General features: G+C 35.7%; 1 protein-coding gene across 1 annotated transcript in view; it reads left to right on the plus strand.

The window, feature by feature from the left end:
• GTF2A1 (general transcription factor IIA subunit 1) overlaps window positions 1–16,403 on the plus strand; it is a 41,165-nt gene extending 24,762 nt beyond the window's left edge. Inside the window, exons 8-9 of the mRNA XM_068541942.1 lie at window positions 3,886–3,975; window positions 12,161–16,403. Coding sequence (XP_068398043.1) covers window positions 3,886–3,975; window positions 12,161–12,268 — 198 coding nt within the window. The 3' untranslated portion in view covers window positions 12,269–16,403. The remainder of the gene's footprint in view (window positions 1–3,885; window positions 3,976–12,160) is intronic.
• Window positions 16,404–23,112: the final 6,709 nt, after the last annotated feature.

The following is a 23,112-nucleotide window of genomic DNA, read 5'->3' on the forward strand; positions in this document are numbered from 1 at the left end:
TTCTTCTTGGCTTGATTCCTTGGTCATTATGTACTGTCCTTCCTTGTCTCTTGTAACATTCTTTATTTTAATGTCTATTTTATCTGATATGATTATTGCTACTCCAGCTTTCTTTTGATTGCCATTTGCGTGGAATGTCTTTTTCCATCCCCTCACTTTCAGTCTGAATTTGTCCCTAGGTCTGAAGTGGATCTCTTGTAGACAGCATATATATGGGTCTTGTTTTTCTGTCCATTCAACAAGCCTGTGTCTTTTGGTTGGAGCATTTAATCCATTCATGTTTAATGTAATTATTGATATGTTTGTTCCTATTACCATTTTCTTAATTGTTTTGTGTTTGTTTTTGTAGATCCTTTTCTTCTCTTGTGTTTCCCACTTAGAGAAGTTCCTTTAGCATTTGTTGTAGAGCTGGTTTGGTGGTGCTGAATTCTCTTAACGTTTGCTTGTCTCTAAAGCTTTTGAATTCTCCATCAAATCTGAATGAGATCCTTGCTGGGTAGAGTAATCTTGGTTGTAGGTTCTTCCCTTTCATCTAAGTATATCATGACACTCCCTTCTGGCTTGTAGAGTTTCTGCTGGGAAATTAGCTGTTAACCTTATGGGAGTTATGTTGTATGTTATTTGTCGTTTTTCCCTTGCTTCTTTCAATAATTTTCTTTGTCTTTAATTTTTGCCAGTTTGATTACTGTGTGTCTCGGTGTGTTTCTCCTTGTGTTTATCTCATATGGGAGACTCTGCGCTTCCTGGACTTGGGTGGCTATTTCCTTTCCCATGTTAGGGAAGTTTTCGATTATAATCTCTTCAAATATTTTCTCGGGTCCTTTCTCTCTTCTCCTTCTGGGACCCCTATAATGCGAATGTTGTCACATTTAATGTTGTCCCAGAGGTCTCTTAGGCTATCTTCGTTACTTCTCATTCTTTTTTCTTCATTCTCTTCTGCAGCAGTGAATTCCACCATTCTGTCTTCCAGGTCACTTATCCATTCTTCTGCCTCAGTTATTCTGCTGTTGCTTCCTTGTAGTGTATTTTTCATTTCAGTTATTGTGTTGTTCATCTCTGTTTGTTTGTTCTTTAATTTTTCTAGAGCTTTGTTAAACATTTCTTGCATCTTCTCGACCTTTGCCTCCATTCTTTTTTGGAGGTCCTGGATCATCTTCACTATCATTATTCTGAATTCTTTTTCTGGAGGGTTGCCTATCTCCTTTTCATTTAGTTGTTTTTCTGGGGTTTTATCTTGTTCCTTCATCTGGTACATAGCCCTCTGCCTTTTCATCTTGTCTGTCTTTCTGTGAATGTGGTTTTTCTTCCACAGGCTGCAGGATTGTAGTTCTTCCTGCTTCTGCTGTCTGCCCTCTGGTGGATGAGGCTATCTAAGAGGCTTGTGCACGTTTCCTGATCAAACCATCCTTTCTTATTGATTTTTTGTTGTGTGTTTTTAGAAGCATGTGAATATATCTTTGTTTTCCTCAGTGTTCCAGCTTAGTTACTTGTATTCAAGATGGTGTTTGTCTTACCACAGTTTTCACTGTTAATTGCCTTCTGCAGCCTAAGATGTAATCTTCTGGTTTATCTTAGTACAAACTTCTTCTAAATTATCTAAGTCAGGGGTCCCCAACCTCTGGTCCGTGGACTGGTACTGGTCTGCGGCCTGTTAGGAACTGGGCCGTACAGCAGGAGGTGAGCGGCAGGTGAGCGGGCGAAGCTTCCTCTGCTGCTCCCCATCACTTGCATTACCGCCTGAACTATCCCCCGCCAATTTTTTATCCATGATAAAATTGTCTTCACGAAACTGGTCCCTGGTGCCAAAAAGGTTGGGAACCGCTGATGTAAGTAATGTTTTTTTTTAAAAGAATACTGTTTTATTAAATATTGAATAGATGAAACAAATAAAAATATTTTATGATATAAACAACCCAGTGTCCACATCTAGTTAAAAAAAAAAATCCCACTGCCTAAATAAAGTCCCCTGGGTGCCCATCTCCAATCCCCATCCTCTTCCTTCTGCCATCAGAGTAACCTTGCTCATGAATTTTGTGTTTATCACTAACTTACGTTTATATTTTACCATATGTATTTATATTCCTAAGGAGCATCTTGTTTCGTTTCACATGTCTGTTTATAATAAACTGAAATAATAGTGTGTTCTTCTGCAAGTTGATTTGTTTTGCCGACATGGTATTCCTGAGGTTCATCTAAGTTGTTGCATACACCTATAATTATTTTCACTGTTAAATGTTAAAAATTTATCCATTTTTGTGATGCATTGGGCATTAGGGTTGTTTCTACTTATTAACTGTTACAGTTGTAAAATATTCTGGTATGTGTCTTCTGGGGACACATGTAAGAGTTTCTCTAAGTGTTGTACCTAAACATTGAATTGCTGAATCATAAGGCATGCATATCTTCAACTTACGATAAAATGCCACATTGTTGTACTAATTACACTTCTGGCAGTCAGTGTGTATAATGGTGCATATGTCTATACGTCTTCACCAATACTTGACATTGTCAGGCTTCTTAATTTTTGCCAGTCTGGTAGGTAGAAACTTTTGTTTCATTTTGGTTTTAATTTTTATTTCCTTGATTAATGATGAGTAGCAAAAGGCTTCTGCTACTCCACTTTTTTTTTTTTTTTTCAATTTTCTTTTTTGTTATAAACACCATAGCAAATTTTAAAAAGCTGTTTGAACAGAGAAGAATATTGTAGTTCTTGATTTCCCACATGTACTTAACGCAACCCCGCTGTACTTCCCGGCTCCTTCCCTGGACACGGCGGGTTGATCAAGGGAAATGGGGTTTTCAGGTGGGGGCGCTGGGGGCTACCGTCATCTTTATTTACCAGGTAGCCTCTTTTGATTCTTTCATGCTTTTTCTGTAGGCAGTCGAATCAAAAGTGAAAAAATAGTTTTTCTTGCCTTGTTGCCTAAGCTCTATAATATTGATTAGAAATGGTGATAGTGGTGATAATCGCACACATTATGAATGTACTAAGTGCAAATTGTACACCTTAGAATGGTTAAAATGGTGAATTTTACCTCAGTAAATTTTCTTTTTACATTTACATTGGTGATACCTACTTTAAATTAAAGAATATATATACATATACATGTGTGTGAGTAGGTAGAGGCCTAGACTTAATATCATCCTGATTATTTTTCTTTCCACTTTCATTTTGTCCTAGCTTCTCTTTCTTCATTAATTAGAAATCAGAGCTGTGTGTTTTATTTTCTGCCATAACTGAGGTCAAGCTTAACTTAGTTGGTCATTTTATGCTCTAGTTAGATCTTGGCCTTTAATTCTCTTTGATACTGAGACTGAGATCCTCCCCTTCTTTTTAAATATTGCCTTAACTAGGCTCTAAGCCTCCACTAATACTAATTTGTATTCCTAGTCCTAGTCCTTAATGTAAAGACTATCCAGGCTGCCAAGCTGTTTTATAGCCCTGTTTTCCTATGCCAATTTCACCATTGTTTTCCCTTTTACACTGCTGCTTCTGGTGGTACATACTACCATTATCTCATTAAACCTTCATATTTTGTTAGGTCCACTTCTAGGCATCTTAAAACAGTTACTGAAGAGAATCATCTTTTCGTACTATTGGGAAAGAATAAAGGAAGTAAAGTTAAACATCTTTTCAGGCTTATAAATTATATAGCTTAACTATTTTAATTATTGTATTTAGTTTCTTGCTGGAATTTCAGTGACATTGGTAGAGTCTTAACACAGCCAGTTAACAATATGTTCATGGCATATATGCATCTGTCTGGCCCTTGGTTCTCAAAGAACATCAAGGTCTTTGTGTTTCTTTTCACTGAATATTAGAAGGGCCTTTTTCTAGTAATACATGAAGTATAAGTAAATGAGTTCTCCCTTTTTCATTTTTAGGAACCGCTCAATAGTGAAGATGATGTGAGTGATGAGGAAGGACAGGAACTCTTTGATACAGAAAATGTTGTTGTATGCCAATATGATAAGGTAAGGGTTTTATGATCAGGTTACTGACATTTTTTCTGTTGTAATTTCTTCCCTAAACCATCCTGTCTGCCTTGTTCAAGCATTTGGTCAGCTGATTGATGCCTCTTATATTCAGTATAAACAGTGTGAATGAAAACAATGTTATAGTTTAGTTAGATTATTTTAATAGAATGAGAAATTAATTTGCATAACTTTACAGTTGAAAAAAAAAGTTATGAAAGAACTCATGGGAAGTATGTTGTTCTCAATTTAGACTGTGTCTCCCAACCTGTTAACAAAGTAAAGCCACTTTGTGGTTGTCCTTTAACATGAATAGTAACTCAGTGGGATAACCCTGTTTTCCCTCTGACCTCAACTACCTCAAAACTAAAAGGCTTTAATTAAATTTCTGTAACCTTTTTTTATTGCTAAGGAGAGAAGAACAATGGCAAAAAACAAGACTGATAACTAACAAAAGATACATTTTTACTGAAAATTATTTTAAATTATTTAGCTTTGCTGTATTTTGGTAGCAGTAAAAAAATTTTTAAACTAGGTTCTATGAGAATTAGTTATTGATTCCTTGATTTCTTAATTCTTAAAAACGATGCTACTTCCCAAGTATTTTTGTTATAGTTATGGGCATTGTTAAAATTTTGGTTATTTGCTGAAACATTTAATTTGGAATAAAATTTTTTTTCTGGTTATAATCATTAAATATATAGTAAATCCACAAATTATATTGCATTTTTATAATTTAATTTCAGCAGAGGTCTTTAAAATGTGCTGAAAACTCTAACAGAAGTAGTTGGATTTTGTTTATAAGCACTACTCATTCAGTAAACGTATATTTATTAAGTGTCTAAATGTGTCAGGTACTGGAGCTAAAGTCATTATTATGCAAAATTTGTGCCCTGCATGCCCTCCTTTACAAATGATGAAAATCTTAAATTTGTGTTGCTTTTATAGAAATGAATATTATAAATAGCCATGTTTACAGCAAACAGATCTATAGGGAAAATGGTAAGAAAATAAATATTAGCGTTTCCTAATGAAAAGGTAAAGTCAAGCGAGTTGAGTACCAGTGACATTATAGAATTAAGTTAGTGAGGTCATTGATTCAGAGTTATCAGGGCATCCACTTTTGTACGTTATGACTACTAAGTAAGCACTTTTAATAAACCCTACACCAAGCACATTATAATAAAAGTAATTTCTCGTTACATGCATATAGAGGAAGCGTATTGAAGTTAAAACAATGGGAGATACCAGTAAATCTTTATTGCCAGGAAGACTCAAGGGAACCTGTTGGCAGCCAAATTATCCAGGACACAGTTTCATGATAGCAAGGTGTCAGATTTATCAGTCAAGAGAGGACCTTTACGTTAGCTTGACTGAAGAATATGCTTCTAAGTATTCTCATATTATAAGTGACTAGTTGTATTCTCCTTTGTACACTTAATATTTTAAATGTTAAAATTGGTTTGTTTTGCTCCAAGAGACAATATTTTAATGTTTTAAACTAAGAAATTAAAAAATAGCTTTAAGTAATGTGTTGAATGATAAACAGTTACAAAGTTTGCAGAGATCTAATTTTTATAATCAAATGAGTTCTGGAGACTGGAGGGTTGAGTCTTGATGTTTTAGCCAACAGTAAAGAATGGTGTGTTCTAAAATGGGCGTGAGTGTGGTTTGAGGCAACTTGAACTTTAGGAGTTTATTTTTGAAGACTAAACTTTAGAATTTCAACAACGAGTCAATTTTAGAAGCAATCATAGAGTTATTGTATTGCCAATCAAACCTTAAACTTAGTAATGAGGCAGGGTTCTCCCGTAAGTATGGGTGGATAAGGACTGATGGCATCAGGTATTGAGTCTTCAGCCTTATTTGTAGGTAATTTTATTTAATATGTTTGTCATTAAGAAATTTCAGAGGCCTTTTTCCTGGCACTCAGGACACTCCTTCATGAAGGGCTTAATTTAAGGCCAATGAATTGTTAAGTTGTATTTTGTGATTTTATTCAAGTAAAAATATTTACTACTTATTACTCAATATGACTTCAATGCTTAGTATATGGACTATTATTTGATCCATGAAACTTTTCTACATTTGCTTTTTGCAAGTTGTCTTGTAGCAGAATGCAGTGAGTTTCTTTACTTGTCTGTGGAATTCCTTTTTCCTGGCTACTCAGCACTTGTTTGTTTGCTTATTTATTTATTTATTTTTTATATATATCACTTGTTTATTTAATTCCATGTCTTTCAGGTTGTGGTCACTTGGTTTGTACTGGAAATAAATTTGTATATCCATTTTTAGGATAGTTAATACTTTCTCTACAGGAAGTCAAAGAAAAGAGGAGGCAGATATCTGTTTATTCAAAAAATACTTACAGAGTATCTATGATGTCCCAGGGTACTATTCTAGGAACTTGAGATACACCAGTGAACAAAACAAAACAATCCCTGCTATTGAGAAGCTTACTCTAGTTGAGGGAGACAGATATTAAAACATAACAAACAACAAATAAATTACGGTTGACTCTTGTACAATGCTGGGGTTAATCAGCATGTAACATATAGGCAGTCCTCTGTATCTGTGCTTCCTCCACATGCATGTAGTCATCCAGCCACAGACCACTTAATTCTGTAGTATTTACTATTGAAAAATACCTATTTATAAGTGGATCTGTGCACTTCCAAACCCATACTGTTCAAGGGTCAACTGTAATTAATATGCTATGGTAGAAGCTGATAATTGGTATGGGAAATTATAGAGTGGGAAAACGGAACAGGAACAAAGACTTGAAGAAAGTTAGCCCTGTCATTATTCAGTGGCATAACCTGCCTGTTGTGTGTGAGGAGCAAAAAGGCCAGTGTAACTGGACTTGGGGAAGTAGTACAGTAGTATATTAAGTCAGAGCTAGGTGAAGGCAGATGGTGTAGGAAGACATGGGCTCTTACTCTGAGTGAATTGGGAAGCTATTGGAAGGTTTCAAATAGACAAAAGTGGTATCACTTACATTTTAATCTTAAGAGGATTACTTAGCTTTCTTTGTTGAGAGCAGAGAAGAAGCAAAGGTTGAAACGAGGAGATTAATAGAGGGATATTGTCGTAATCCAAGTGAGTTATAATGGTGACTGAGGCTAGGATGATAGTAATGGAAGTGGTGAGAAGCAGCTGGATCTTGGATGTTTTGAAGGAAGAGTCAACAGGATTTCCTGACTCTTGTATGTGCAGTAGAAAAGGAGGGATCAAGAATGAGTCCAGGAATTTTTTTTGATGAGGAATCAGACAGAAGCATGGAGATACCATCAACTTGGATGGGGAAGGCTGCAGATGGAGCAAGTTTGGGAAAGGAGAGTGGCCGGTTTTGGACATGTTAAGTTTTGTATCTGTTAGACATTCAAATCATCCATCCTAAGGTGTTAGGTGTAATAATCTACATAGTGTAATTAGACCAGAGCTATAAGACCACTTAATGCAGGAGTCTCTGTCCTGAATACTGTTTCACTTTATTGTACTCTATTTTGTTTTAATAAGTGGGAAAAAATTGACACATGTTAAATTTATATATAGCTTAAGTTAGTGATCTAGAGGAAGGGCATGGGAGTGATTTTCAAATATACAAAGTATTTGATTGTTTTTTAAATTAACTCCCAAAAGGCAGAACTACGATCAATAAGTAGAAGTTTGGAGTAAGCAGTTTTAGTAAGGGGTAAAGTATGAAAGAGTTATAATAGAGCTGTCCCAGGAAGGGATAACTTAATTTGCAGTTCTTTGCCCCCCACTTTTAATCATACTCAAGCAGACACCAAACAGTGATTTGCTAAGAATGTGCCATGGAGACTGTCTGCACAGGGATGTTAAACCATGGAATTTTTAGCAGTGGGATAAGAAAATACCTGTATATAGTGAGAATTTCTGCATTATTATATAAAACAGCCTGATTAGTAGAAAGCATCTTGGACTGGGGCAAGAGAATCATCTTTGTCACTTAACTGTGATATGCCCTTGGTCATGCCATGGAACCTCTCCAGGCTGTAATTTTCTCTTTTGAAAATGAAAGCCTGAAGTGGCAGTGATACTTAAAAGATGATTGGAAGGAAGGGAGAGAGTGAAGTCCTGGAAATCAGCTAAAGGATACTGTAATAAATCATATGACAAGAGGCTGTTGACATGGTAACTAGAAGATTATTGATGGCCTTTTAGAAAACCGTGGCCAGGTGTCCTGAAGACAACTAAAATAGAATTAGAAAGTAATAATTAGAGAAATACTAATATTAGTGTGAATTCTAATACAGTGGGGCCACGGTATTAAAAAGGTCAGCAATATGGAAGTTGTTACTGTATGTGAGGAAGAAGAAGAAAGTAGTTGTAAACATGATACCAATATTGAAAAGATAGTGTCCTGGTGGTCAGTAGATAAAAGGAATGAAGAAAAGCCTAAGGTCAAATCAATGGTGTAGACATAAAAGGAGTTACAGAGAAAAGACAAAAAAAAATGGTCTAGAAGCATCAGGGAGAACAAAGGGTATTCCTGTTTGAAATATTTGCCAGTATAAAATTTCCTATGAAATGACATGTATACGCATACCTGGTAGAGATAAGATATTTTTCAGAGAAGTATTATTAACTACTTTAATGAACACAAGTACTGAGAGCTATAAAATAAGTATTACTAATTATAGATAAATTTATTTTTGAAAAACGCACCTAGTGAATTTTTTTTTTAAGAGAGGTTGTCAAATTAAACTATTAAAAACCAATTTGACCACACTGGTATTAAACTAGAAAACAGTTAGATGGAGATTAAATAATATGCTACTGAAAAACCAAAGAAGGGTCAAAGAAGAAATCAAAAGAGAACTAGAAAAATACCTTGGGACAAATGAAAATGGAAATATAACATACCAAAGCTTGTAGAATGCAGCAAAAGCAGTTGTAAGAAAGAAGTACATAGAGAGAAATGCCTACATCAAGAAATAAGGAAAAATCTCAAATAAACAATCCAACTTTACACCTAAAGGAGCAAGAAGAAGCCCAAAGTTAGTAGAAGGAAGGAAATACAAAGATCGGAGTGGGAATAAATGAATAGAGACTAAAAAGACAATAGAAAAGATCAATGAAACTAAAAGCTGGTTATCTGAAGAGATAAACAAAATTGACAGACCTTTAGTTAGACTCACCAAGAGAGAGAGGACTCAAATAAATAAAATCGGAAATAGATGTTACAACTGATAACAGAAATATAAAGGTTCATAAGAGACTACTATGAATAATTATACATTTACAAATTGGACAATCTGGAAGAAATGGATAAATTCCTAGAAGCACACAACCTTCTAAGACTGAATCATGAAGAAATTGAAAATCTGAACATTCGGATTACTACTATGGAGATTGAATCAATAATCAAAAACTTGCCAATAAACAAAAGCCTAGGACCAGATAGCTTCATGGGTACATTCTACCAAACATTAATACCAATTAATGAATTAATACCAATCCTCAAACTCTTCCAAAAAATAGAAGAGGAGGAAACACTTCTAAACTCATTTTACAAGACCAGCATTACCCTGATACCAAAACCAGACAAGGATGCCACAGGAAAAGAAAATTACAGGCCAGTATCATCCTGATGAACATAAATGCAGAAATCCTCAACAAAATATTAGCAAACTGAATTCAGCAATTTATTGAAAAGATCATATACCATGATCAAGTGGGATTTATTCCAGGGATACAAGGAAGGTCCAACATCTACAAATCAGTCAGTGTGATACACTATGTTAACAAAATGAAGAATAAAAATCATGTGATCATCTCAGTAGATGCTGCAAAAGCATTTGACAAAATTCAACTAAAAAGTCTCAACATTAAGTTGGTATAGAGGGAATGTACCTCAGCTTAATAAAGGACATATATGAAAATCCCACAGGTAACATACTCATCAGTGAAAGGCTGAGAGCTTCTCCTCTAAGATTAGGAATAAGACAAGCATGCTCACTCCTGCCATTTTTCTTCAACAAGATATGGGAAGTCCTAGTCAGAGCAGTTAGGCAAGAAAAAGAAATAAAAGACATCCAAATCAGAAAGGAAGAAGTGAAACTGTCACTATTTGCAGGTGACATGGTATTACATAGAAAATGCTAAAGACTCCACCAAAAAACTGTTAGAACTAATAAATGAATTCAGTCAATTGCAGGATACAAAAATCTGTTGAGTTTCTATACACTAATAATGAACTATCAGAAAGAGAAATTAAGAAAACAATCCCATTTACAACTGCATCAAAAAGAAAAAAAATATCTAGGGATAAATATAACCAAGGAGGTGAAAGACCTGTACACTGAAAACGGTAAGACATTGATGAAAGAGATTGAAAAATACACAAGTAAATGGAAGTATATTACTTGCTCATGGATTGGAAGACTTAATATTGTTAAATTGTCCATAATATCCAAAACAATCTATAGATCCAGTGCAGTCTCTATCAGAATTTCAATGGCATTTTTCACAGAAAGATCAAACAGTCCTAAAATTTGTATCAAACCACAAAAGACCCTGAAGAGCCATAGCAATCTAGAGAAAGAACAAAGGCATCATGCCTCTTGATTTCAAACTATATTACAAAACTATAGTAGTCAAAACAGTATGGTATTGGCATAAAAACAGACACATAGATCAATAGAACAGAAAAGAGAGCCCAGAAATAAACCCATTCCTGTGTGGTCAATTAATTTATGACAGAGGAGCGAAGAATATAAAATGGGGACAGGGCAGTCTCTTCAATAAATAGTGTGGGGAAAACTGGGAAGCCACATGCAAAAGAATGAAACTGGACTACTATCTTTTATCATGCAAAATAATCAGTGCAAAATGGATGAAAGACTTGAATGTAAGACCTGAAACCATAGAAGAAAGAAAACAGAGATGATTAGCTCCTTGACATTGGTCTTATTGGTGATTTTTTGATTTGACACAGAAAACAAAGGCAACAAAAGCAAAAATAGACAAGTGGGACTACATCAAACGAAAAAGCTCTTGCACATCAGAAGAAACCATCAACAAAACAAAAAGGCCACTTGCTGAATTGGAGAAGATATTTGCAAAGGATATATCTGACAATGGGTTGATACCCAAAATATACAAAGAACTCACACAACTCAACATCAAAACAAACAACCCAGTTTAAAAATGGGCAGAGGACCTGAATAGACATTTTTCCAAAGAAGACATGCAAATGGCAAACCAGGTACATGAAAAGGTGCTCAACATCACTAATCATCAGGGAAATGCAAGTCAACCACAATGAGATATATCACATCACACCTGTTAAAATGGCTGTTATCAAAAAGACAGGAGTTAAAAAGGATGTGGAGAAAAGGGAACCCTGTGGTACCATTGGTGGGAATGTAAACTGTGATAGCTGCTATGGAAAACAGTATAAACCTTCCTTTAAAAATTAAAAATAGCACTACCATACAATCCAGCAGTTCTACTTCTGAGTATTTATTAAAAGGAAACAAAAACACTAACTGAAAGATATGTGCACTCCCCTGTTCATTATAGCATTATTTACAGCAGCCAAGAATGGAAGCAATCTGGGTGTCCATCAGTGGATGAATGGATAAAGAAGCTGTGGTGTATGTATATGTACAGTTGAATATTATTCAGCCTTTAAGAAGAAGGCAGTCTTGCCATTTATGACAACATGGATGGACTTTGCATTATGCTAAGTGAAATGTCAGACAGAGAAAGACAAATACCATGTGATCTCATATGTGGAATCTAAAACAAAAAAAGTGAACTTAGAGATACAGAGAACAGACTGGTGATTGCCAGAGACGAGGGTTTGGAGATAGGTGAAATGGGTGAAGGTGGTCAAAGATACAAACTTTAAGTTATAAAATAAGTAATCAGGAGGATATTGTACAGCATGGTGACTACAGTTAATAACATTGTATATTTGAAAGTTACAAAGAGAGTAGATCTTAAAAGTTCTCATCACAGGAAAAAAATTTGTAACTATTTGTGGTCTTTGTACACCTGAAACTAATATGTTACATGTCAGTTATGTCTCAATTAAAAAAGAAACCAGTTTGCAATTGCAGTAATATACAAGTTTGATGTGTGAATGGTTTTTCTGTTGTTGTTTGTTTCCTCTTTTTATTTTATCTCATACATTTTTTACTTATTTATTTAGATACACAGAAGTAAAAACAAATGGAAATTTCATCTCAAGGATGGCATTATGAATCTTAACGGAAGAGATTATATATTTTCCAAAGCCATTGGAGATGCAGAATGGTGAAGAGTTGGTTCTTTTCTTTTATAAATAAAACAAAAGAAACTTAAAAAAAAATTTAAAGTGGACAGTTTGAAACTTGGGACATATACCAACCAAAACTTAACTTCTGCATGTCAGAGAAGTGCAGTAGAAGCAGAGCTACTGGAACAAAGAGACCTTGACAACACAGACACTACTTCTAACTGGCAAGCCATGGAACTGTAGCACCTGGGGTTGTTGGGGTGGCGAGGGTTGGGATTTTGTGTAAGAAAACCGTAATTGTCGATTTTAAATACAGGTACCTGCCACTGGTAATTAGCATGTAAAGCTTGGTTTATATTCCTTCCTCCAACTTGAGTTCAGTCAGAAGATACTTGTTGGAATGGACTGAAGAAACTTCCCTTTTGATAGATTGAACCGAAACTGCTTATTGTACATGGTTATATTTGGTAAAAATTGCGTGTGAGCTTTTTACAAAAGGGTAAGAATATGTGTTGAATTTTAATTCACTTGTATAAGGAAACAATTTAGAACTCTCATAATAGGTCTTAAATATTTTTACTTGCTGTCCTCCTTCAGTAATATATACCTCTTCCTTCCCTGGTTTATGAAACATCTATTTAAGAGTTAAAGGAAGTAAACAGTGATCACAGTTTGGAGACAAAATTTACCCAGGAATGGGTATTTATTTTAATTAGGTTTTGAGACTCATTAAATATAGTTTAAAGACTTGGGTCTCATCTGAGTTGAGCAGAATTAAAATAACTTCAGTTTCCTAATAGAAAAATTGTATTTGTTTCTTTTAGCCACCCCCCCCCCCACCTTAAAAAGAAACCCCAAGTGGCTCCTCAGGAATACAGTGTTATTGCACAAAGGTACCATCTAGCTGAAATTATATACATATGAATAGATAGATTTTTTTTCCTGTTGGTCTGAAGAGTGTATGCTTATATATGTGTTTAGTCTTTAAGCTAAACAAACATTTAGATAACATTCTGTGCATTGATTGAAGCATTGGGCAGGTGGTGAGGACCTGGATTTTTATTAAACAATTTAGTAATTATAAAAGTTTTTTTGTGTTTACTACTAAAGAATTTTAAAATGATTCTAACTGAACACACTTTTAAAATGCAACTTTGTAATTTGAGGGAGAAATTTTGGGGTTAGAGGAGGGTGGGCCACTAAGTACATATTTACCTCTCTTTCATTTGGTGGGCCTTCCAGGCCATTTGATAATATAGACATGGGCTCCAGTTTGCACATCGGGAAGAAAGCATAGAAATTTGACTTGTATATTAAAAATAATTGAAATGTAATATGTATATTAAGAATGCATAGCTCTGTATTCTCTAAGGGGCTATAAAGAACAATGTGGCAGTGCTATGTTCAGTGTGAACGAGTTGCTTGGGAGAACTGTAGGAACTTGTGTCTTCACCTTTGTTCTTACACCTAATTCTTTTCATGGTTTATTTTGACAGAATTCACATGTGTTTAACTTACTTGTATATTGAATTTTTTTTTTAAGTCTTCCATTTTTGTCTTCCTTTTATTTGCCTTTGTGTTTCCAGAAGTAACATAGAAACACTTTAAAGTACATTGCAAAGAAAAACTGTGAGGTATTATATATTGTTTTTCCTTTCTTAACACAAATCTTTAAACTTTCTTGAAAAGGCTAATCTTTTTTCTTTTTTTTTTTTTTTTTTTTTGCCTGCTTCCCACCCCACATACCACCTTGGTCCCTTTAACTTACGTTCTGAACTTTGGTATAAATGTGGTTTCTAGCATGCTAGTAGTTAGGTTTTATTTAGATGCCATAACTGGTGATACGGTTTTAATTTTTACTATATTAATTTAGTTTTCTGGAGGTTTATTTGTTTACCCCACTACGCTCAAAGCACACACAGGTTTGTTTTTTTTTTTTTTTATTAATGAGACTGGGAGGAGAGAAGAGAGAGGGGGTAAAATCACAGAAGTCCTGTTGTTTGTTTGCCCTTGAGTATAGTTGCTAGTAGGTTTATATTTACCCAGTGAAGAAGTCAATGACCTGAACTACCTATAAAAGTTTAGCATTGCTGCAGTGTTGATTAAAACCCTTTCGCTATCTAGTAGTTCTTATGCTACTGAACCTTGGATTACTGTATGATATTCAGCTTATATTTTGGGCTCTCTATGTAGACGAAAACATTCGTATTCATAATAGAATTGTATACTGGCCTGTTTTTATAACATACTCAAACATGAACAACCACTGCTTTCAGAGTGACTCATTAGGGTTATTTTGAAGCAGGAAATAGCCATTTATATTTGCACCTGTGTATATTGCATACTAATTATGACATACTTGGCAAGTGCTTTTCTTTTACCTGTGAATATTCTGAAAGCTGGTCCAAACAACACTGCATACCAAATTGTGCTCTTATATATTACTGCATTGTGTTCCTTTTTAATCAAATAGCATGTTTTAGTTTTATTATAGTGGCTTGCTATAAGAATGCCACTTGCTTATCTTTTATTGTACTTGAATTCTTAATCATGCTTTTAACATTTTATTTAACAGATCGTTTCATTAGGTTCTGTCATTCCTTTGAAAAGTCAAGGATTCCCACTTTCAGAATTTTGAAATGAAAATAACATGTTTATTCAAAGAGGGAAAATAGTTCAGACTTAGTACTATGAAATAAGTAAAGGTTTCAGAAAAGGATTTGTTTAGATTTGCACAGATGGTGATGGCACCTTTTATTAAAAAACAATCAACAGCGGTAAGGAAAATTTACGCAAAAGTACTAGATAAAGTGTGGAAATGCGTGCCTTTCAGTGTATGTACTGTTTTTTGGTGGTCGTTTGGATAATCAGACCATTTGAATGGCTGAGAGCACATTTAAATTCTGTGAGCGCCACATTTGGCTAAAACAACTCTTTAATGTGCAATTAGTTTCTAGAGTAAAATGTCTGTTATATGAGGGGGATCTTTATATTGGGCTTTTATATTTTTTTAAATGTTCACATTTCTTTCTATTAAATGCCATCATAATACCACGTTTATATTGTTGCCTCTCTTAAAATCAAAGCCATCTTGATGTTATTCTTTTAGGGATACATCAAGATTTGAGCAGTGTGTATAGTGATTAAAATGTGTTCTTGAAGAGCATACTCTAATAGACTGGCTTAGACAGCAAGAACATAAAAATATAATAGCTTTTGTATAAAGATTTTCTTTTGCTATATGAAAATCAAGGATTTGGTTTTCTTTTTTTCTGGCTTTTATGGAGGAATGAAAAGGGTTATCTCCTTCTAAGAGTAATTTTTGATTATCTTATAGCAATAACGTCACCATTCTTTTCAGAAGATAAATACACCTTGTATAGGAAATCAGACATAATTTTCTTGGGAGTCCCCTTTATAACTTAGCTTTTTCTTCCACTTGAGAAAATTCCTATATTTTCAGATTATTTCATCTTGAACTTTTTTGAGCTTTTGTGCAATGTAATATTTTATTGATCCATCTTTGTACATTTTCATTTTATTTCATATGTCTATTTCCCACCTATCTGTCTGAATCAGCTATTTCAGATTTTGAATTCATTGGTTAAAAAATAGTTGCTTTATATATCTCCTCATGGGTTTATGTTAAATAGTTTTGCATTTTAATCTATTATGCTATGGAAATTATTCTGAAGTTTGTATTCCCTTTTTAAGCCTGCCTTAGTCTATTTTTTGTCATTTTTTTATGGTTTAAGGAAGAACACACCACACTTGATATTTTTGTTTATTTTGAGGAACAAGATAAACTTGTTTTTTCTTCTCTCTTAAGGGAAGAACTACATTGAGTTAGTAGCTACTATTTCAAGTCAAGTTTCCTTAAATCATCCAGTATGTATCAGGGCTACAATTTGGGGGAGGGGCTAATCCTTTTTGCTGTTCTGAGCTACTATTGTCAACTGCTGTTGTACATACTGTTATGTGTAAGGGCGTAAATATATTTATTATGTTTGTAAAATTCATTCTGTACAATTGCAGATCAAGGTTGCTCTTCTGTGATATATGGGATATTATGTTTTAAAGACCATCTTGGAATACAATTAGAGAACTTAGTATTTTGATGTACTAAGACCTATTTTAAGTTTAATATTTTACCTTTGCAAAAACTTTAATTAAAGATGTTATTTAAAAAAAGTAATGCTGCTTGCTTTGCTTACTAGTTTATAACATTGTTATATAGACAACTGAATAAAACTATACAGTTTAGAAAGGAAAATGCTTTACATTGTTAGTAAGTTCCATTTATCAAAAAAAGGTATCATTAAATTCTGTACCTTTAAAATAAGTAGGGTGGGATGTCAGTCTGAATATTAAACTGTGTTATAAATTCTCAGTAACTTTTAAAGAGAATAGTTGTAATTTCTAGGCACACAGGAATCTAAATTGGGCTAAATTCGCACCAACAAAGTGTAGCTAAAATTGATATAATTAACATACTGTATTGAGTATTTCTACTCCAAAGAATAGATTACTTAGGATAAAATTATTTGAGAACATACTTGTTCTTTAATTCCACCATTTAGCCATATATTTTTCTTTTAGTTCAGAGTTTGTAAATAATTGCATAAAAGGAGAATCAGATTATTAAGGCTTGTATTACATGTTGAATATATTTTGTGTTATTTTAGAAGGTATTAAATAATTAGCAAGTATTTTAATTTATAGTTAATTCAAATGAATCATTAAGAAGCTTGCTTTTTTGTAATTTTTTAATCCTGTTACGGACTACTTTATCTAGGAAACATGCAAATTTTAACCATTAAAACAATCATAATAAAGATATTTTGTTTATTGCCAGCAAATCTTGTATTTTTGCAGTTTAATTCAAGCTCCTACATTGATGATCTTAACCTTTTTGGCCTCATTTCTCCATATGTAAAATGACAACAATATGATTTTGAGGGTTAATTAAGATAATACATGTAAAGATTTTCATTGTACATGGTAAGCACTCAGATATCCCAATTATTTACTTAATTTCATAATTGTATAATTTAAAATGACCTGTGGAGTGGAAAAAAATGTTTTTAAATGGTCAAAAATAGCAAAAGAGAATGTGGTCTGATTTAAGGAGGGGCAGTGAAAGATTTGGATACAGCCAAGCAAATTAAGCCTGGGAGGCTGAGTTAGTGAAGCAGTGCATCTGTCTGTAGCAGAAAGTGCCTGAGGGAAGAAAAGGGAATGATGGGTATGGACAGGAATAATGAAACACACCAGAAGGCTTTAAGCCTTTTTTCCCCTAAAGTAAACATTTCTTGAACTATATGTCTAAAATAGGTTGAATTTTCCCAAAGCTAAAACTGTAGTAGCGATACAACATTTGAAAAATTGTATGATCTTCCTAAATATCAGTGGATTCTGCTCATTTCATTTATGGAGAAAATGATAATGAAATATTGTTATTGAAAGACATTGAAACTATGATTACATCACTCTGAGTCTGACCTGAACCCCTCTCCTAGTGATTGTTGGCAATCCTATTGCTGGAGGCAAATGACCTTTGTGTCAATGCTCCTACTTCGCAGCCAAGGAAGAAGATGCATATATAAATAATTGGTTACTTTTGTTTCTGTTCTGAAATACAAATTTTCTTAGTTTGAAAGGGAATCGAGCACAGAGCACGTATTAACTCACTCATTCAACTCTTTGGTGATCTCCCATAGGCCAGGAATTATGATCAGTATTATTGGATGAGCCAGAGGTGAGTTAAGATAGTTGCTGCCTTTAAAAGCAGTGAGGTTGGATTGTCTGGGTTCTAATCCCAGTGTGGATCGGATTGACAGCAGCGTGAGCTTCAGCATGTTACCAAACCTACTACCTCATAGAGTTGTTGTGAAGATAAGATAACGACATGATGCATACATTGCATTTAGCACAGTCCTTGGCACATGTGTGTATATCCATATGTTTTAGTAAGGCATAATGGTCACAGAAAAGATCTTAGACTGGCTAGGTTACTTTTGTGAGTTTTCCTTATCTTCCTATCTTAATAGAAACACGTTCACTGTCTGTATTGATGCTTCTGCAGATTAAAGTGAGAGATCAGAGGACTTAAAACTAGCAATTATAGCGAGCATTGAGCTTGCCAATGGAGATAGTTCTGGAAGCTTACTTGTAATTGTGGTCTTCACATTGGAAACGAATTTTGTGTTCTTGAATCAAGAATGTTCTGGAGCTTATCTTCAAACTTCATCTTTCTGAAGGTTGTTGAGTTGAAATGATACCAGTTACCTCCTGATCACTTCTGGAATAGCCTGCTTTCTTAAACACAATATGACAGAAATGGAATTCATTCCAATTTCTATTTCCCCATTCCCAAACCTTGTGTGTATCAGTGACTACTGTTCTCCCAGTCACTGGGATTTGAAGCTCAGTATCATCTAACCTAGTCTTCACCAATATTAGGAAATAGCTCCACTGCCTACCAGGTGCTCAAAACAAAACCCACAAGTTGTTCCTGATTCCCTTCTTTTTTTCGCTGGTACCTAGTCTGAGTCACCTCAAAACCAGACTTGCATCAACTAGTCTGACAAAGGTTACACTTGGCCTTTCCTATGAAGGGAGAACCTGGGGCCGCTTCCCTCAACTGGATCTCACCTGTGTCTATCAGAGCCCCTGGCCTTGGCCTGTCTCTCAGTGACAGGTTGTGGGCCCCTGCTCGTTCTTCTCTTGCTGACCCTGACTTTGTAGATTTGTCTCACTAAAGCCCATTTCTTAATATATGTTCATGTGGAAGTGATTCACAGTCTTGATGCACAGGTGGCAACTACATAGGGGGACCTACCTAGTAAAACAAACACAAAGTTCAGTTCCTAAGCAAGGCATTTACACCTGATTTTCCCCTATGCCTGCAACATTCTCCCTTTAGATCTTTATATTCCCATTGTCAAGAACATTCCTTTTGCTTCTACCATGCTTTGTCTTACATTGACATCTCTTGATTTGTCCTTCCTCATCCCAGGTTTGCTCTAACTCATTTTTTATTAAGACAATTGATATTTTTAATATAATGGGCTCTTAAAAATTAATAAAATACTCCATTAGGGAAAATACATATATATAACAAGTCAGCTCATCTAAGAAGAAAGGCAAATGTCAATTAATTGACCCTTTTAATATTGAAGGCATACAAAATAAGACAATAATAATAAATCATTTTTCCATCTACCCAGTGACCAGAAAAAAATACCCTGTCATGGTCAGGGTGTGGATAAATGGACCTTATGATGCATTGCTTGCGGGAGTGCAAAATGGTAACAGCTTTCTGGTGGACAGAGGGAGCAAGAAACACAAGTGCTTCAAGTCAGGACAGGGGGATGGTATCTACAAGGTACAAAAGTTATCTAAGAGGCTCAAGTGTAGTGAGTATGGGAGAGGACAGATATTTGGGGGAGAAATAAAAAGATCCATATTTATTTGATATATTAAGTTTGTGGTACCCGTTAGACATTCAGGTTGAAGTATCAAGAAGGCAAGATGGATATAAGCAGATGGAGCTCAGCGGGGATGTCTGAGCTGAGTAAGACCAGTGAGTGGTATTTATTATCATATTGAGAGGATTTAAAGCTATAGAAATGATTCACCTAAGCAAGAATGTAAAAAGAGAGGGGTCCAGGACCAACCCTAAAGGCACTCCCAAGACAGATATTGGGAAAAGGATTACTTAACAGGAATGGCTGCATAATTTGTAGAACCTAATACAAAATGAAAATGCGAGGCCCATTGTTCAAAATGTATTAAGAATTTCAAGATGGTGACAGTGGAGCCCTTTGTGACTGTATTTGTCACATACCTTCGAAGCTGGTCCTGGGAGTCAGTAAGGGACAATGAGGAAGCAAGCCCAGTTAAGTAGGAAGAAAGGGGAGAGGTTAGTGTTTTACAAGTCAAAGAGGATAGCCTCCGGGGAAAGCTGTCGCCCGTGGCCCTCCTAGGCACATTTTGCAGCAATGGTATCCCCAAGGCAGGGGGAAATCTGTCCCAGGAACAGGCAAGAAGGGAGCGAACTGTTTGCAGAGAATTTAGACATGATAATAAAGCTGATTAAATTCGGCGTGCTTTTATTATTACCACTCCCTGCAAGAAATAATTTTTTAGTGTAAGTTCTAATTGGCCTAAATACAGCAATTAGTGTTGAGTTTTTTTTTCTTCCCGGACCAGGGCTCGAACCCGTGTCCCCTGCATTGGCAGGCGGATTCTTTTTTTTTTTTTAGAGGTTTTCTGGCTTTTATTTATTTATTTATTTATTTTTGGCTGCGTTGGGTCCTCGTTCCTGTGTGAGGGCTTTCTCTAGTTGCGGCAAGCGGGGGCCACTCTTCATCGCGGTGCGCGGGCCTCTCACTATCGCGGCCTCTCTTGCTGCGGAGTTGAGGCTCCAGACGCGCAGGCTCAGTAGTTGTGGCTCGCGGGCCTAGCCTCTCCGCGGCATGTGGGATCTTCCCAGACCAGGGCTCGAACCCGTGTCCCCTGGCATCGGCAGGCAGACTCTGAACCACCGCGCCACCAGGGAAGCCCAGTGTTGAGTTTTAATAATAATATATTTGTTAGCTTCACTTGCATTACATATCTTTTAAAAGCCATTTTTCTACATTTCACATGAGTGAAATAAGACAATTACAAAAATACAAATACCATATGATTCCACTGATAGGAGGTATCTAAAGTAGTCTGATTCATAATAACATAAAGTAGAATGGTGGTTGCCAGAGGCTGGGGGGAGGGGGAAATGAGGAGTTATTTAATGGGTAGAAAGTTTCATTTTTGCAAGATGAAAAAGTTCTGGAGATTAGTTGCACAACAATGTGAATATGCTTAACACTACTGAACCGTATGCTTAAAAAATGGTTAAGATGGTTAAATTTTATATTATGTTTTTAACCACAATTTTTTAAAGTATACATATTTTTTAATAAACATTGTAATCAGTGTGGAAGTTAATTTGGACAACTGCCAGTTATACAGTCGGACCCTGACACTTGGGGTACAGTCGTATTCGTTGGTTTCAAGAATAAATTCCCCTGGGTTCAGAATTCTTCACACTCATTTAAGGCTAAGCTCATGCGTCCAACTCTTGTGGTAGTGTATAATTCTGTCTTTAAACAGTAGATTAGGAAGAAACAGTTGGAGCACGATAATTGTAAGGGAAGAAACAAAATTTAGGTATTTAATTATGTCCTTCGTTGTGACCACTGGGAATTTTATTTATGCTTAAATATAAAACAGTATAAACTCTGAAGTGCAATCCTTTTGTTTGGTTAATGCAAATTTTAGTCTGTAAATGAAATACTCTCATTTCATGACTATTACTGAAGATAATTGTGTCATATATGAGAGGAGGAGGTGTTAAAAAATGAAGTGCTCTGGGTGTCAAATATTCTAGAAACTGGGCATCGGGATCAGACCCTATTCTTTAATAATTTGAAAACAAACACTTTATTAAATACAGAAATAGAGGCATGGTGGAAAGAGCATGGGCTTCAGAGTTAGGTAGATCTGAATTTGAGTTAAGGCTCCACCTTTCCTCAGGGGACTTTGGGCAAGGCATTTAAAACCTTTGGGCAAGGCATTGTTTAGGGGGAAGAACAATACCTCCCATGTAAGGAGGATTTGCCATGAATAAAGGAGAAAATGAAGGCAAAGCACCTAGCACAGGTGTAGGCACAGGGTAAGCGCAATGTGGGCCAGTGCATTCCGTTCCTAGGGCTGCCATAACAACTTACAACCAACTGGATGGCTTAAAATAACAGAAATTTATTCTCAGTTCTGGGAGTCAGAAGTTCAGAGTCACGTGTCAGCAGGACTGTGTTCCCTCTGAAGACTCTAGGGGGAGAATCCTTCCTTGCCACTTCAGCTTCTGGGAGCCCAGGCTTTTCTTGATTTAGAGCTGCATCATTCCAGTCTCTGTCTCATTTCCACATGGCCTTTTCCTCTGTGGGTCTAATCTCTCTGCTTTACTCTATTAAGACACTTGTCACTGGATTTAGGGCTCCCTTGGGTAATCCAGGATAATCTCATCTGGAGATCCTTAACTTAATTACATCTACAAAAACCCCTTTTCCAAATAAAGTCATATTTAGGGGTTCCAGGACATGGACATATCTTTCTGGGGGCCACCATTCCACCCACTACAGTTAGCTATTAGTATTATTAATATTAAATACTGTACATACTGTACATATATTGGTCACTGTACAGAGTATATCCAAGAAATAGTATACTTCTCCCCTTGTCACATGTCAGGGCAAATATGGTTCTATGTCTTCTCTTTTCGCTGTGTGGTTCAGAGAATGGTGGTAGACTCTAGAAGCTCCTTCAGTCCAGGTTTTCTTGCCTCTAGGTCTTGGCAACTGAAAGAAAGTTCCTGAGTAGGAATGTGAGGAGGCCTTATTTTCTGATGAACTCTTTAATTGTAGCACTTAAAGGAACGGACAGGGAGAGGTGAGAGCTCTGTGGAGGGAGATGCTGTTCTCAAGCTGGGAGGTTTCAAGGAAAGGAACAGATCCCTGCTAGGTTATAAATATGTTTAAGGAGAATTAGACTGAAAATCAAGTGGCCCTGTCAGGCGCTAAGCATAGTGAGATAAGGGCCTTGCCTCTGTTTGATTTTTGCTGCCTTTTGCCTTGGGTTTTCTGATGAGATTTAAAGCCAGTGTGAGTTGCAGGCTCTGGCCTTGGCAGGAAAGGTACTGTTTTACAACCACCCAAGCACAATCAACCCATTGATGTCATTGCTTTTGTCCTTTCATAGAGGAGTAGAATGAATAAGTCAGCCACCATTCTGTGTTTAGGCATAGGATCTTGGTTTGCCTCTCATCTGGGTCTCTGGCCATTAGG

The sequence above is a fragment of the Eschrichtius robustus genome, chromosome 1 (assembly GCF_028021215.1).
Source record: "Eschrichtius robustus isolate mEscRob2 chromosome 1, mEscRob2.pri, whole genome shotgun sequence".
Classification (NCBI taxonomy): Eukaryota; Metazoa; Chordata; class Mammalia; order Artiodactyla; family Eschrichtiidae; genus Eschrichtius; species Eschrichtius robustus.